This window comes from Malus domestica, chromosome 03 (genome assembly GCF_042453785.1).
Source record: "Malus domestica chromosome 03, GDT2T_hap1".
Taxonomy (NCBI): domain Eukaryota; kingdom Viridiplantae; phylum Streptophyta; class Magnoliopsida; order Rosales; family Rosaceae; genus Malus; species Malus domestica.
The window spans coordinates 37,837,726-37,854,805 of NC_091663.1; the positions used below are offsets into that span (position 1 = coordinate 37,837,726).

Genomic DNA, 17,080 nt, shown 5'->3' on the forward strand with positions numbered 1-17,080 from the left:
TATCATTATTTGGCTAATATAGTGGAAGAAATTTGAAAAGGTGTGGAGCAAAGAGAGGGAATGTGGCCGGTCTACTAGGTGGGATTTTAGGGTTTATTTTAGGTTTAATTAGCCAATTAATTGGCTAATTAAATATGAAAGGAAATGTTTTTGTGCTTTATGGTGTTAATTGGCTAATAAAAGGGAAGAGATGATGGAAAAGGTAGAAAAAAGGTGATGTATTAGGTTTTGAATGGGGTAGCCGGCCCTATTCTATTTTTTAGGTTTGAATGGATGTTTCAAATTGACAATTAAGGGATTGATTAGGTAATTAATTCCTTAATTAGTCAATTATTATGATTTTATGAAATATGAAAGGAATAAGTATATTATTTAGCTAATTGATTAGCTAAATAATGAAATGGGAAATATATGAATAAATTAGGCTTTAAGTTGATACCTATTTTGGGCACTTTTGACTTGGTTGAAAAAATGATTCTCTACTGCTCGCGTGTAGGAAACCCGGTATGCCTCGAGGGTATTGTTGTCCTCTTTTGTCCAAAAGTCCACGTGTCGCCTAGTGAATATTTTTGGCTCCACACATATCTCAACTAAACTAGTATACTGGACCAAGAACTTCAAGTCCCGAGAGTAAGCCGGATTAATCTCATGAGATAGAAATGATTGAGACAGCGATCGAGTATGGATTCATTTTGTGTCGTGACCTTTCTCTTCTAAGGAAATGAATCTTATGAATCGAGTGATATGTTGTGCTTAGGCCATTACAGCATCGACCAATAAGGCAGCCAAACCATTCTTCAGAGGTGGCATATTCTTCGAGAATATTAACTCAACATCCATTAAGTACTTTTGTCCATGTTTATAGCTAGTATAATGTCTCGTCATTTTAGCTAGATCACATGAATGCGTTTGGAGCAACATTATGAAAGTTAGAATACTTCACACATGCTTATCACACTTGTGCGGTACTGAAATTGAGATGAGACATAATGGGTAATATCTAGGCAAATTTGCGCCATTCTTCAGGAATGTTGACGTCCTTATCTCCCCCTAACGGCGAGAAAACTATCTCTTTGAAGTAACAATTTGTAAAATGAGTGGTAAAGAAATCGCATGCAAGGGCTCTAAAGAGCTAGTGTGAAGGAGAATCATAATCGACAAAGATTCACATCCTTCTTTGAGGACCCAAATTGGTACGTTGCGGCGGCGTAACTTGGTACAGAAAATGCACACCCAAAACGCGTAAGTACAAAATATCAGATTTGTACCCAGTAACCAACTGTAATGCTAGAAATGATTAGGTGACAATAAGCCTTAAATCGGACTAACATAGCTACATACAAGATTGCATAGCCCTAGGCAGAAATCGAAAGCTTAATGCATTCACCAAGGTCTAGGAGATCAATTAAATTGCGCTTTATGATCGCTTTGCGAGACTATTTTTGGGTGAACATCGAGAATTCAATGTTCAATTATAAACTCAAAAGACATGTAATATTTACCGAAGCATCGTCGGTATAAACTCTTCGGCATTATCTAGTCTTTCAGACTTTATAAGATAATCAGGGTGGTGGTCCCCTTAAAATTTGCTATGAGGTTTAGCAACAATGTGTGTAGACAAACATGTGACCATTTTGTCGATACATCAACCAAAACCATAAGTATTTATATGGTATGCATTTTGGTTGGATTATTCCACAATTATTACCTTGAATCCATTGTGAAAAGAAAGACGTTGCATATCTTTGCGATGGATGATATAGAAATCAAATTTCCCAAACGAGCAGGCTCGGCAAAGTGTGCTTGTAGGCAGATGATCCTTACCCGAAGTAAGGAGATGCGTCATGGCATCATTGTTTGACCTAAGTGTCCTAAATAGTTGTGCCAAAGTAAGTAAACTGCTCAATCACCAAGCTCTAAGCTGGCTACATGTGGCGTGTCCCAATTAGAAGGTAGCCTATTGGCCCCAAAATATAGCTTTGGGCTTCATACTTTGGAGGTGGTGCAAAGATATTCCACTTTATTTTCTTTAGTGATTTCATTCATGATCATTGTTCTCTCAAATATCCTTAAGGCTCAATGATGTTCTTCCGGAATGGGGAGAATATAAGGTCTTTATAATGGTAGTTCAATACCATGCATATAACGAGGAGCGTGCCAATGCTATTAATCAGGTTAGATAGACCTGAAGTCTTTGCTAGAGATGTGATTTAGGTATAAAGTTAGTGTGCGTAATATTGCATTCATCTAGAACTAACTTACTCACATTTGTACCTAATCATGTGTTAATTCGATTCGGTCACATGTTTAAGAAACAGGATTCAATTAACTCATATTCGAGGAATATCCATAACATTATCCATAAACCAAAACAAACACCAAACTTGTATCGAATAACATAGAAAATTGTTCACAAAATAAATCAAAGTTAATAAGGTGGATTCGGCCAATATGGTCATCCATGTCAAAATTCTGCTTTACCACATTTGTTAGGTGGAGCAAAATTAGTCTCACATATTGACTATGAGAATGGTACTTCTCAACAACATTGGTAAGAGCACAAAAGTGTGCATAACCAAGGATCTATTCCATCAAGACGAGAGTAGATTCTGCAGTGTTGAGGTTCAGAGATACTGTCCATGATTCTTGAAGTTTTAGGTCTTATGTGCCAAAGATCACGCTTCTGGCTATAATGCCACACTTTGGCAAATCCTGATTATACCATATGTTGTAAAAACAAACCCTAAAATAGGTGAGAGAGAGAAAAAAAAAACTTGAGTTCAAAAGGTTTTAGTTGAACCATACGAATCTGTTCGACACATCCATACTCCGACCCATCCTGTCAAAAATTGTTGGCTGCAGTTCATAGCCCTGCAGCAAGCTACAGGCTTTTGGGCTTCTAAAAGACACATGCTGCACAACTGCCCAGATGGCTACAGGTGGCAGCAGGCTAAGAAGAAAAGGTAGGGGTGTGGCCCAACAAGCATCAGGCTTGCTGGTCATGCGGGCCAAGGCATGAAAGCGCAAAGCCCAACACGTGGCTGGCTTAGGGCCGGTGCGCGAGAAGCCCGGCAATGCCCTGACTTCTGGGATGGGTCGCGGGCGTGAATCCCAGCACCAAGAACCCAGGCAACAGGCTTAGTCCACTGCAAGCAGCAAGCCTAGAAGGCTGCTGATGCAAGACTGACGTCATGATCACGTTGTCCTTGTCGCTGGCTTAAGTTGCAGACTAACCAAGCATGGCTCGTAGGCCTTGTAAACGGGTTGTGTTTGTCATGTTTTGTGTAACATATGTTATCTTAATGGGTCATATCGTGTCACACCTGTTATCTTAACAGGTTCTTAACAAGTCGGGTCACTTTACCCAATAGGTAAAACGACCCAACCCGTTATGACCCGTTAAGAAAAATATTTTTTTTTCTTAAATTTGCACATACCACATTGCCACATAAATATTACTTCAAAACATAAAAACACATTTGTCGTTAAGTACTACATCTACACTCCAAAATAAGAGCCTAATAAAAAAAACCAATACACTAATAGTCTAATACAAAATATCATATGTGCAAGGATATACAAAATGAAGAAGTTTTTCTTTTCAAGGTTGTGAAGCCTTTCTCAGAAGTTAAAACCTTGCCAATGAAACTCAAAGCTTGCATGTTATTCCTTTTACAAAATCCTTCATTTTTAATCGATCGTCATGGGAAAATTGTATTGGAACTTTGGCTTGATTTATTGCTTTAAGAGTTATGTTGATAATGTTTTCAGTAATGTTTTCCACATCAGAACTCTCTTCCGCATAAACTAAGTATAGAAAAACCAAACATTATAAACTATTCAAATTATGAGAAGTTTACCAAAATAATTATGAAAAGAAATAAAACAATAGTACTATACAATTTAAAATATATTACCTCCTTTTCAAATGTTCTAAATTTAATTTAATATATATATAATTATTATAGTTTTTTATGAGTTATCAAATTATTAAATTAATATTTTGCTTATCGTGCATCGAGTTACCCACGTGTATACCCAGACCAACTCGTTATCTTAACATGTTATCAGGTTACCGATAACGACCAGATTCGTTATTGTATCAACCTGATAACCTGTTAATTTCGTGTCGGGTTAACAAGTCGTGTCAGAAATCATCAGGCTTAACAGCTCATTTTTTTTATTGGAGAATTTCTAGGGTTTTGAAAACCCTTATTGCTTCTATTTTCTTTCTATTCTTTGACTCACAAATTCTACTTAGCGATTTTATAAATTGCGTTATGCATAAACATATATATATTGACAAATATATGAACATGTCCAATATATATGTAAATGTAGGGGAACCACGCATGATGGAAATTTTTTTCATGTTTCATGGTTGTTTAAAATAACTTACTTTATTTTAAAAGAACCTGATTGGCAGAAAACAATTCAGCCTTTCAATTTGTAAAGATCCTTCTCGGAAAGTCAGAATTCTATCTCCAATGCATCATATCACATCCAACATAGAAAATTTAAATTGAATCAATAGCATGTAGATCAATTCAATAAAATAATAAGGTAATCATAAAAAGAATGATTAAATATAACTCCCTTGGAATATAAACAAACTCTTTTTAGCACAGCGTCAAGCGCGTGTTGATAACGTGTTGTATGTCTAGTTTAACTGAAAAGTATAAATGACAGAGAGAGAGCAGGTGCGGTGACAATAGAGAGAAGACAGAGATGTGTGATTCTGAGGTGTGTGTTATTTCATCATATTGTGTCTTTACTTGTAGTCGTAGGGATTGAGGGGAAAGAGGAAGAGGGTAGGATTGCCATTTTTGAAAAATTCATTTAATGGCACTATTCACTCGCCTTTTGACAAAAAAGTTGGTTTTTCAAAGTTGGGTTATGCAACTTCATGTTTTTTGCTTCTTCTTTTTTTCACCTAGAACTGTGAAAAAAAAGCTGAAGTTGAATGTTTACCAAACACAAAAAAACTTCTAGCTTTTTTTTATACCCGCTTTTTTTTTATAATTTAAGCAGTACCAAATTGGAATCTAGTCTAAGAGATATGTTAGAATCTCACAAGGATATCTAAGATAACATAAGATTTACATAACCATATTCCTAAACTATTTGGACTGCAACAGATTTTAAATTTTCCACACCATGATTGTAGTTGTATTATTGAATACAAAAAAATTTAAGATGTTAATGTTCAGTAAATTAGAATGAAGTTTTTTTCCATTTAATTATGTAATGAAATAATATACGTACTTAATAGTTGAACGTCGTGTCGAGTAACATGTTAATTTAATGGGTCGAATTTGTGTTTGAATGTTTCAATCCGTTAGCTTAGTGGGTTTACATTATACAATTCGTTAAGATAGGTTGACACTAATATGTCAAACACGACCCATTTACAAAGTCTAAAAGTGTAAGTTCTTTCCTCGAGAAAGTCATATTTTTTACCACGTGAGCATATTGTGGCGATTCACACAAAATTCCTCATCTATGAGAGCTATCCGAATCAATCATGCAACTTGGTACCTTTAGTTTCCAAATTTCTTGAATTCGAAGAGAACGGTCAATTCCTGTAAATTACTTATACGAAATGGAGTAGGATTCTCTCCCTTCTTTTTTTCCCTCCCCTTCTCTCTCCTCCTATATGAACGGTCAAGGTTAAGCCACGTCAATATTTTATATTAATCTTTTATAGAAAAAGAAAGACAAAATAAAAAATGTGAGAAAAGAGAATGGAAAATGATGGAAAGAGAAAGAAAGAGAATCTTAGTCCATACGAAATTATAACACAAATCTTAAGAACTACTGAAAGACCCTAAGCCTTGGTGACATTCCACCAACCGGGACCATGGTCTCGAGATCCTAGCACCCAAACCGAGAGGCTTGCACCCAACCAGACCCTGGCACCAACCCTAGAACCAAATCGCGTTACCCTAGCGCCCAGGATGTGATAGCTGGACAACACAATTAGAACCCACCCACATGGCAAAATATACTCACCAAACAAGTGACATTAGTTTAATTGTAGCAAGGTTTCTAAATTTTATCCTTAGTTTAATATTAGTTTATGAACTCTCATATTAATTTCTTTAGTTCTCGAACTTACAAATGTGTTACATGATTGATCATTTTCACAAACTCTTATCTTTTTTCTTCTTCTTTTTTCCGTTAAATTTAGGAGTACATAGGAACTTCAACTTAAAACTTCAAAACAATAGAAGAAGCTAAAAAACAAATTAAAATTTATAAATTAATATCTAAACTTAAAACAAAATGAAATTTGAACTATTAAAATACAAATAGGATATGGTTGGACTTTAGCAACTTATAAATATTAGGCAATGCGACATCAGAGTTGGTAGCAGATCGAACTATGGCTGAACTTAAACAACTAACAAATCACTTATTGAACTGCGAACAAAGAAATCCTATGTATTCAAATTTCTTTAAAAAAAAGTGATTTTTTTCATTTCTCATTTTTAAATTTATTTTTAGTATTGTGAGATGAAGTTCCTAATATAATCTTAAATTTAACGGAAAAATAGACAGCGTTAGTGAAAAGAATTAATGGTACAAACACATTGTAAAGTTCAAGAACTAAATAAACTAATATGAAAGTTCAGAGACTAAAATTTAATTACAGATAGAGTTTAAAGAACATTGCTACAATTAAGCCTTAAAAAAAAAGTATGTGGTGGTGAAAAAACTGGTAGAAATCCTATGTATTCAAATTTCTTTAAAAAAAGGTGATTTTTTTCATTTCTCATTTTTAAATTTATTTTTAGTATTGTGAGATGAAGTTCCTAATATAATCTTAAATTTAACGGAAAAATAGACAGCGTTAGTGAAAAGAATTAATGGTACAAACACATTGTAAAGTTTAAGAACTAAATAAACTAATATGAAAGTTCAAAGACTAAAATTAAATTACAGATAGAGTTTAAAGAACATTGCTACAATTAAGCCTTAAAAAAAAAAAGTATGTGGTGGTGAAAAAACTGGTATGATATAATTAAATTTAAAATTTCTTGTTTACAAATGAAAAGATATACCATTAGATCATAATACTAAGTCATGTTCCAAAAACAGCCTTAAGATTACCATTTTTTACTACACAATTGGTCCCTTTTTCAGTGCATAAAATATGGTCCACGGAACGGGGCTACTTTGACATGTTGGAAGGCGTGAGACGTGAGGTCATCAAATTCACAAGACATCCCCTGCAGATGAGTTTGATGGCATGAAATCACATAGCATAGTCGTTTTAACTTTAAAAAACAGATGAACACTCTCACACAAACCCATTCCCACAGAGAGATCTACTCACTTCATACTGTATGCATACATAAACAAACCATACTTCAGTCACATCACTTGTTAGTGTCACACACCAGTACATGCATCGAAGATTTTTGTCACACAATTCCCAGATTGGCTAAGTAAATGGATGTTGCTGAGTTTCAATGTGCAAGTTTAATAGCTTTTACCAGCTACCAAAAATATAATTAGAGTACAACAGATCACCAACCGCTCCAAGTTTGCTTTAAGATATTGAGTAATGTTGTGGATGAGTTTCTAAGTCTCGAAACCGGCACTGGAAATGTTCTTTGAACGACAAGGTTCGCTGAAGAAGTCCATTGGTGAACCAGGAGACCCAGCACCGACTGTCGAAGCCATTAACTAAAGATGGCCATTCCAAACATTATATTGTGAGATTGAGAGAGAGAGAGAGAGAGAGAGAGAGAGAGAGAGAGATTTTATAATCACCTGATGAGGAAGGAGGAAGGGACCCCATGCTGAGCTGCTTCCTGTGTACATTACTGGTCTTTCTGAAACATATAAAATATAGAATAAACCATCCAAATTGCAAGAATCACTCACAATACGATTACTAAATGATGCATGCTTAACTGAGGTTCGTTTCAAGACCCCTCCTTGACTCCTTTAGTCCTTCCCACTGCTTAACCATTCATTATCTATCCTTTTTATTTTTATTTTTTTTTTCTTATCAGAAATCAGATTTCTCCTTTCTATCATTGCCAGGAAGGTTCTCCATCTTCCTCCAACCCACTGCCCCTTCTGCTTTTCATAGAATAAATCATTTCATATAACCATCAGCTTTACTCTTAGAAAATTGCAGAAAAACTCCATTTTGTTAAATATTCTTTGCACTCCCTTCCCTTTAGCTGATCAATCAAATCCGATGGAAAGTCCTCAGCCTACTCCTCTATGTGATTAGGACGACGTTGGCAGAGGATGGATCACCTGTAAAAAGTGTAATTCTCACTTTACTATTCTCAAGTATCGTGAAATTTCAACCTTCATACCAAAATTTTTATTCGTCTGACTTTCACACATAAAATTTGAATTTTGTGATACTTTCATACTTCCATTAGCCTTTTTGACAGGAGCTCAGTTAACTGATAATGTGGCAAGCCACTGGACAATGACTGCAAAAATGTGGGTGAACCCCAATAGCATTTTTTTATTTTTGGAAAAAAAAAATATTAAACCCAAATTGTCTTCAACCTTGGACTGTGGAAACCGACGAGGAAAACCCAAATCATCTACGTCGCCAGAACCCAGAACCCAGAACCCACATAGAAGGCCAGCTCAAAACCCAAAACCCACATCCTCCACTTTACCAACTCAATTCCCAGTTCAGATTCACTCAAACCCATCTCGAAAATCCTTCTTACCGAGTCGAGGGTCGATCTTCGAAATAAGATTTATGGCTCGCTCACCAAGTCAAACCCCAACCACCCTTCCAAATCCCTGCAAATTCAGATCATGGAAATTCGAGGAAAGTCGCTCACCGAGTCTGTGGAAGCCTTAATCATGGAAATTCGGATCTTTTACGCGACCTGGAGAAACCCATTAGGGAGAAGAATGTTGAGGAGTGAAGAGTGTTAATGGACGGTGTGTTTGTATCTGGGTTTTAGGGCGATGCAGTTGAAGAAGCAGAGGGCGGTTTGGGATCAATGTTAGAGTGAAGACAGAGGAGACATGGGAAGGGGATATGGAGGGGCTAGTTGTTTGAGGGAAGGGTGGCACTGCCAATTGGGACAGCAGAGAATGGCAAAGAGCTGAGAGGAGAGATTGTGCGGTTCGGTGGAGAGGGGAAGAGGAGCGGCAGCGGCAAAGGAAATGGAAATAAGGGTTTTAGGAGGAAGAGGAAGGGTTCACGTGGGTGGCAGATAACGGCCATGGGTTTTCTCATCATCTTCTTCGGTCATTGGAGGAGGACCCGACCCAATTCACTTCATGGTATACGGATCAGGTGTTTGAGCTGTAAAGTGGGAGGAGGAGAAGGAGGAAGAAGAAGAAATGGTGTTTGAGTTGTAGAGTGGGAGGAAGAAGAGGACCCGACCCAATTCACTTCGTAGTATACGGACCAAGAAATAGTCTTTGAGTAGTACAGTGGGAGAAGGAGGAGGAGGGAGTGGGTGGACCTAACTCGCTTCATGGTATACGGACCAAGAAATGGTGTTTGAGTTGTAGAGGAGGAGGAGGGAGTGGGAGGACCCAATTCACTTCATGGTACACGAACCAAGAAACGGTGTTTGAGTTGTAGAGTTGTAGAGTTGTAGAGTGGGAGGGGGGAAGAGGAGGAGGAGAAACTTCCTCGTTCTCCTTATCCTCTGAAGAAGAGGACGTGCCCAAAGTGCCACGTTGTAGAGTGGGATAAAAAAAAACATTTTTTTTATTTGTTTTATATGTCCACGTGGGGCGCACAGTGCAACGTTTCTTCACAGTCATCATTAAGTGGCATGCCACGTCATCACTTAATTGAGCCCCTGACAGAAAGGCTAACTGAAGTATGAAAGTGTCACAACACTCAAACTTGAGGAATGGAAGTGGGACAAAAAATTTAGGTATGAAAGTTGGAATTTCACGATACTTAAGGATAGTAATGTGAGAAATACTCTTATAAAAAAACTCTTGTAGTCAACCTATTGCTCCATCCAAACACTGTTAAAGCTTGTGCTCTGAACCACCAAATAATTATTTACCCTCAGCCATCTTTAATATACACTGCTGATATATTTCCTCCATTTCTAGCAAAATTTTGCATAAGAACTATTTTGTGTGATTGAATGAACTATACCATACATGCACCAATTTGGACATCTTAATGCATGTCTTTACTTTCATGTAGAGTATGCACCAAATTTTGAAAATAAGGAACATTCTTCCACTGACCTGGTAGATCTACAGATGGATCGTTGAAGCAACGCATTGCAGCTGCCCAACCTGCATTTGAAGACATGCAATTATTAACCAATTCAAACCTCATACAAGTAATCACTGAAAAAGAAAAAAAACAAAAATACACCCCTTTAGTCTTTTAGTTAATCATGCACAAAGTCCCAGCAAACTTTTATGCATAAAGAATTTTAATCCTAGCTCCAAAGAAAATACTCCTAGGTCAACTAATGGTTGGTAATCTTTACTTTCTTTGTAACTTTCTAAAAAGTCAAAAGAAACGTGGGTGGGGCTCAGGGGCTTGCAACATTATTTTCACTTTGAACTTTTTGTGAATGACAGTTGGAGAAAGGAATCACCTGCAAGAATTTAAATGTACAACCTAAACCCTAAACTTATTTTGTATAAAAATACTAACAATATGAAAGGAGGATGTCAATGTGGGCATCATAACCTATTCTCTATTGCATGTTACTTTCAATCATCAAGTTGAAATATCACGGATCACCTCAGGACCCTTGCTGATATCATTTGCACAAAAATGTATGGCAGAGCATAAATAGGCTGATGAAAAAGAGCCAAAACAAAGTAATTCCTGTATTAACATATAGCAATTCCTTTTCAAGACACTGTTGACACATACGACTATGTAAGAGCTGGAAAGCTTCACTGGTGCAACACCCCTCTAGAGCTATTAACCCCCGAGAGTTCTCATTCAGAAGACTGCTGCTGCTTCCATCCCCATGATCCATAACAGAAATATTTCTTGAACTAGAAATTTGACTCTTCTCCAGATCACTCCCGCCATGAGGATTGTTAGTTCGATCAAACCGATCTGAAACAGTAACTTATAACCACATTAGATATGTAACCCTAAAAATGTCACAATTTCCTCGACCACTCAACTTCTGGTAAACAAAAGAATAAAAAGATATGTACAAATAAGTCAAAAGAAACAGCCCACAACAGCCTTTGGGACTAAAGACAGCTCCTCCTACTTAAGAACAAGGGTTGAGACACGCTTGAGTACCTATTTGTAAAAATACCAAACTGTGGAATTACAGGAGAAAAAAATTGATAGGTCTCACTATAGGAAAACGTGAAATGATAAACATTAAGTAATAGTTGAAACTACTTAAACAATAAATGGAACGTTGTAAAAATAAAATAGAATACCCTAGATATGACAGATAGTACACTTTGTTATATTAAATTATTTGAGATATATGTACTGACATAAAAACTAGAATTGACAGATACTAATATTTCCTGATAAAATTAGCATTAGAATAAGGATTAAAACTAATTCACGTTGTTGCTGTTTGTATCAGTGCTAACTGCTGAAAGAAATAATGAAAATATACATGACTTCTGATGGTTCCCAATGACATAATTTTGCTGGAGACATTCTTAAGAAGCATGAAGAATGTGTAAGAATCAAAGGGTTAAATAATTATTGAGCTATAACAGAGAATAAACACAGTGCAAATTCACCAAAGACACTTAACATAACCATAACCAACAACTCAGGAGCAAAGGAACTCTGAACAAATCGCTTGTGAAGTGATTTCAGGATCAGTAATGCAAAATTATGAAATAAGTAGAATGTAAAGAGGATGGAATAAGAAAATATTGTAAGCATTATGTGTGATAAAATCCATAATGGACTAACCGAGATTATATAGTATTCGTTTAACCATTCTCCAAGGGATGAAATGTTAGGCTTTAAGAGCATGAGCAACAAATATTGAATGTTAAGAAGGATGGTAAGAGTTTAGTAGAAACAAAATGATAAGCATTATCAGCAACAAATATTAATGACAGATTTACACAACTAAGCTTAGAAAGTTAGTACATAAACCAAATTAAGGAAATTAATATAAGAGGTACTTGATTAAGAATCCGATGAAGACTCGCACATGATGAGGTAATATGTAAGGATCTAAAAGAAATAAGATTTAATGGAAATTTGGTATATTAATCAGTGTTTTAAAAGGCCAAGGCAAAGCCAAGGGATTTAATGGATAGCCTTGCCTAGGCGATAGAAGTGAGCCAATAGCCTCACGGTACCTAAGATTATTATAGTCCTTAATAAAAGTATAATATAATACTTTTTCTAAAACAAATATTCATTGTCATTCAAGGCTTGTTTTATCCATTGGGCGTTGTAATGTTTTAAAAAAACATTGTACAATTATTTAAATATTTAATAATATAAGAAAAATGAGAAAAGGAAAGGAAAAAGGAAAATCTGATGAGTCTATGCAAGTCAGGTTCGCCGCAGTTCTAACCATCTATACTTCCGTTTCCATCATAGAGAATTGAGGCTGAGAAGATTTTAAAACCTTGCACCAACCTTATATGCCGCCTAGTCTGGTTGGGCAGAGGCCTTTTCTAGATATCCCCACCCAAAAAAGCACCAAGGCGAGTATCAAAACTAGTTTTTTAAACCATTTATTGAGCAAATTATTCATTTCAATACCTCAAAGATAAGTTACACAAGTATTTATAGTTACACATTAGGAAAGCCAAAAGTTACTAAGAAAATGTAAAATTACAGTAGTAACTTTCTATCTAACTTTTGACTCTTTTGAATTACTAACACATCTATGGACTTTATTATCCTCTTCACACCCCCTCAAGCTAAACGGAGAAGGCTGAAGAGAAAGCTTAGATCGAAGTTGGAGAAACCCTTGCCAAGGAAGAGATTTAGTGTGAATGCCTGCTAGTTGATCCTGACAGCATACAAATTGAACAGTAAGAAGCTTTGCCAAAACCAGCTCTTGGATGTAATGATAATCTATTTCCACATGTTTGGTTCTACCATGAAAGACAAGATTGGAAGCCAATGCAATAGCTGAGATATTGTCACACCAAATCTGAGGCAATGCAGGTAGTTTAAAGCTAATATCAGTGAACAGTTGACAAATCTAAGTGATTTCAGCAGCAGTATGGGCTAATGGTCTGTATGAAGCTTCTGTGGATGAACAAGCAACTGTATGTTGCTTCTTTGCACTCCAACTTATCATGGATAGATTGAACTGCCAAAGTAAGATAGATCCTTATAATAACTGGTTTGGCCACTGGGTTAAATGTGTCACTGAAATCAATACCTTCCTCTTGATTGTAGCGCTTAGCTACTAATCTGGCATTATATCTGTCCACAGAACCATCTGGTTTCTTCTTAATTCTAAAAACCCGTTTATATCCAACAAGGTTTTGAGAAGAGGAGGAAGTAGGGTCCAAGTTCCTGTATTTAGCAAGGCATTAAACTCATCTTGCATGGCTACCCTCCAATGAGTATACTTGGAGGCTTGCAGGTAAGTCGAAGGAACATATTCAGTGTCTAGATGAGAAGGCAGGTGATGTTTAGTTGCAGTGTAGGCTTTGGGTTTGAAAATGCCAGATTTAGACCTAGTTTGCATAGGATGGGTAGAAGTGACAAGTTGTGATGGAGGTAAAGGTGCAGGGATAGGTTCTGGTTGAGATACAGATGCAGGAAAAGGGTCTATTGGAGGATTAATGGCAGATTCAGGTGTGGTTGAATGTGATGATGATTGAGGTAAAGAGGCAGGGGAGGGTTGAGTTGAGAAGTGGTGTTTGGAGGTAGGATATGGGTGAGGAAAGGTGAGGGAGAAGGAAGAAGAATTGGATGTTGGGATAGATGGTGATAATTTCAAAAGGGTAATACTATGGAAAGGAAAGGAGTCTTCATCAAAGTAAACATGTCTAGAGATGTAAACTCTGTTAGTAAGAGGATCTAGACATCTATATCCTTTGTGGGTTAAACTATAGCCAATAAACACACATTGCGTACTCTTGGCTTCTAGTTTGGAATTGGTATAAGGTTTTAACCAGGGATAGCAGCTGCAACCAAACACTCTAAGTTGACTGTAATCTGGTGATTTCTTGAAAATTGTTCCCATGGTGATGGTTTAGAAAGAGGGGGTAGTTTGTTGATGAGATAGACTGCAGTAAGGAAGGCTTCTACCCAGAAGTAACGTGGTACTTTGGAAGCTATAAACAGAGTCCTTGCAGTTTCTACAACATGTTTCTGCTTCCTTTCAGCACAACCATTTTGTTGTGGGGTGTAAGGACAGCCAAGATGTTGTTGAATGTTATGAAGGGCAAGATGATACTTAAAATTAGAACTAAGAAATTCACCCCTTGAATCAGATCTTAAAGTACCAATTTTGTTACCAAACAAATTCTCAACAAGAGCTTGGAATTGAAAAAATGTAGCAAAAACATCCGATTTATTCTTGAGAGGATACAACCAAGTGTACCTAGTAAAATCATCAAGTATTTATAGTTACACTTTAGGACAGCCAAAAGTTTCGAAGGAAAAGTAAAAGAATATTTACAGTAGTAACCTTCTAACTTCTGACTCTTTTGATTTACTAACACATCTATTGACTTTATTATCCTCTTCAACACTGATATTAATAAAGCCTCAAAATGCCATAAAACTTGTCACCTTCATCTCCATTGAAAATTAGGGTCCGTTTGATAACCATTTCTTTTTTACCGTTCACATGAAGAAGAAAAAAAAGAAGTAAAAATGAAAAATGAAAACTTGTTTGGCAATTAAATTCATTTTTTTTTTCACTTTTAAAGCAAACCAAATTATGAGAACTAAAATCAATTTCAGATGCTAGCTTTCATTTTTATTTAGTTGATTTTTTTGCACCTCCTTTCTCATTCACCAATATTACATCACAAAACATGCATTGCATTTATTTCCAAATGAACCTGAGCCCCGGGACCCTGGGACATAGTACCAACCCAAAATTCACAAATAAGGAAATTTCATTCCCAAAATTCACAAACAAGGAAATTTTCATTTCCAATTCCACATAAAAGAGCATGTCGCTTTATCGTGGAGGACAGCAATCATCTCCTTCCTTAACAACTAACTAATTAACCCACTAACAAAATCACTCTACTAAAAAAATAAAATGTAAAACTAAAAACAGTTACCAAACAAACTTTAGTTTTATTTTTATTTGAAAACTGAAATCAATTACATGTTTTGCAGTTTTACAAAAAAAATTACTAGAAATTGAAAACTAAATGAACGGTTGATGACCATTCGGTTTAAGTTTTTGTTTGGTATCGATAGCTTTCAGTTTTCAGTTTTCAAAAACTGAAATGGTTATCAATCGGACCCTCAGATAATGTAGCGTAAAAGAGATTAAGGTACATGGGGAAAAGGTGAAGTTACCTGCGGATTTGCGTCTGTTAAGAGGACGATTCCTGAAATGAATCAAATGAAATGCAAACAATTAACTAGTTTTCAATTAACTACTGAATTAATTTGATTTTAATAACATTGTTTTAAAGAAAAAAGGAACCACACCCACATGGAAGAACGAAACGAATACCTCTGATTGGGAGGAGCATAGCGCTTCACGACCGCCCCTGGATCTGCTGCGGCTGCTGCCGCTGATGGAGGATTTTCCAGCATCCGCGGGTCAGTGTGATGACTATTACCCACACCCACCAAAAGACACAAGAACTCAGAAGCTCGAACTGCTCAGCAATGAGAGATGGGATATTGGCTGTGTTAGTATATTGGGAATTTTGTAAAATACCCCTATTTTAGAACAAATGAACTTTTGCCCTTGTTTTCATATTGAGATAATTGTAGCATCATCCCTCAACTTTAGCTTAATTGGAATTTTCATCCCAAGCTAAAAATTAGTGAGTACTAATCTTAGAACTTATAATAGTGTGAATCCCTAGTCTCTTTGGATAATTCCGTTAGAATTTCTAACCATTTTTTGTCCATTTAAATCCTTTTGTTTTGAATGAAAGTTCTAACGTGGTTGGCGAAAGTGATTAATGCTCTATATTATAACAAGTTCTGGGATAATACTCATGAATTTTTAGTTTCAAGGATCAAAACTCCAATTCAGCCAAAGTTCAAGAACTATTGCTCTAGTTTTCTTTTTCAAATTTTACAGAAGAATGTTGCTAAACAAACCTAGTTGTACTATTTTCTCCCTCTCATTTTAATAAAAATATTAATAACGTATTCATCCTATCATAAAAAAATAACTTTTCAATCCTTATTTAATTAATTACTGAAACATTGAAAGAAATTTTTTTAAATAATAAATAAATAAATGAAAAAAATGAGTTTTATATATAGAGACCAAAACTTTCTAGCTTTTAAACATGTCAAGGAGAGATAATAATATAAAAACAATTAAAGCTCGGCCCAAAAACATGGAAACAATGTTTTAAAATATCAGTTATACCCCTAAAGCTTTAGGATTGTTAATAGAACCTAACCCGCACAACTCCAACAAAATTAATATGTCTCGTAAACTCAACTCATCATCAACTATTTCTGCAGAATCAGTTTTGAAACTATATATAGAATCAGTTTATATTATTTCTTACTAGAATAAATCAACTTGTCCTTGACCATTTTTGCAGAATCAGTTCAACCCGTCTTCTACCATTTTTGCAGAATCAGTTCAACATGTCATCGACTATTTTTGCAGAATCAGTTTAATCCGTCTTCGACCTTTTTTGCAGAATTAGTTCAACCTGTCCTCGACCATTTTTGCAGAATCAATTCAACTCGTCTTCGACTATTTTTGTAGAATCAGTTCAACCCGTCTTCGACCATTTTTTGCAGAATCATTTCAACCTGTCTACGACCATTGTTGCAGAATAAGTTCAACCCATCTTCGACCATTTTTTCAGAATCAGTTCAACTCGTCCTTGACCATTTTTGCATAATCAGTTCAACCCATCTTCGATCATTTTTGTAGAATCAGCATCTTCAACCATTTTTGCAGAATCAATTCAACCCGTCTTCTACTATTCTTGCAGAATCAATTCAACATGT

The 17,080-nt window shown here is 35.9% G+C and overlaps 1 protein-coding gene and 1 long non-coding RNA gene across 6 annotated transcripts; both read right to left on the reverse strand.

The window, feature by feature from the left end:
* Positions 1–7,316: 7,316 nt before the first annotated feature.
* LOC103432650 (uncharacterized) lies at positions 7,317–15,902 on the reverse strand. 5 transcript variants are annotated; one of them, XR_011579596.1, is made up of 7 exons: positions 15,603–15,805; positions 15,443–15,474; positions 10,862–11,053; positions 10,216–10,266; positions 7,924–8,277; positions 7,780–7,841; positions 7,317–7,692 (listed from the first exon to the last, which is right to left on the reverse strand). XR_011579596.1 is itself a non-coding variant. In XM_008370857.4 (6 exons), the coding sequence occupies exons 1-6, from the start codon at positions 15,683–15,685 to the stop codon at positions 7,588–7,590; spliced, it is 525 nt and encodes a 174-aa protein (XP_008369079.3). In that variant the 5' UTR covers positions 15,686–15,816; the 3' UTR covers positions 7,317–7,587. The 5 variants fall into 5 exon arrangements, 4 of the variants coding, with proteins under 4 accessions (XP_008369079.3, XP_028956297.2, XP_008369080.2 ...); XM_008370857.4 differs by lacking the exon at positions 7,924–8,277 and having other exon boundaries at positions 15,603–15,816; XM_029100464.2 differs by lacking the exon at positions 7,924–8,277 and having other exon boundaries at positions 15,582–15,792.
* LOC139194602 (uncharacterized) lies at positions 12,672–14,622 on the reverse strand. Its single transcript, XR_011579597.1, has 2 exons — positions 13,043–14,622; positions 12,672–12,953 (listed from the first exon to the last, which is right to left on the reverse strand). It is a non-coding gene; the product is annotated as an uncharacterized lncRNA (long non-coding RNA).
* Positions 15,903–17,080: the final 1,178 nt, after the last annotated feature.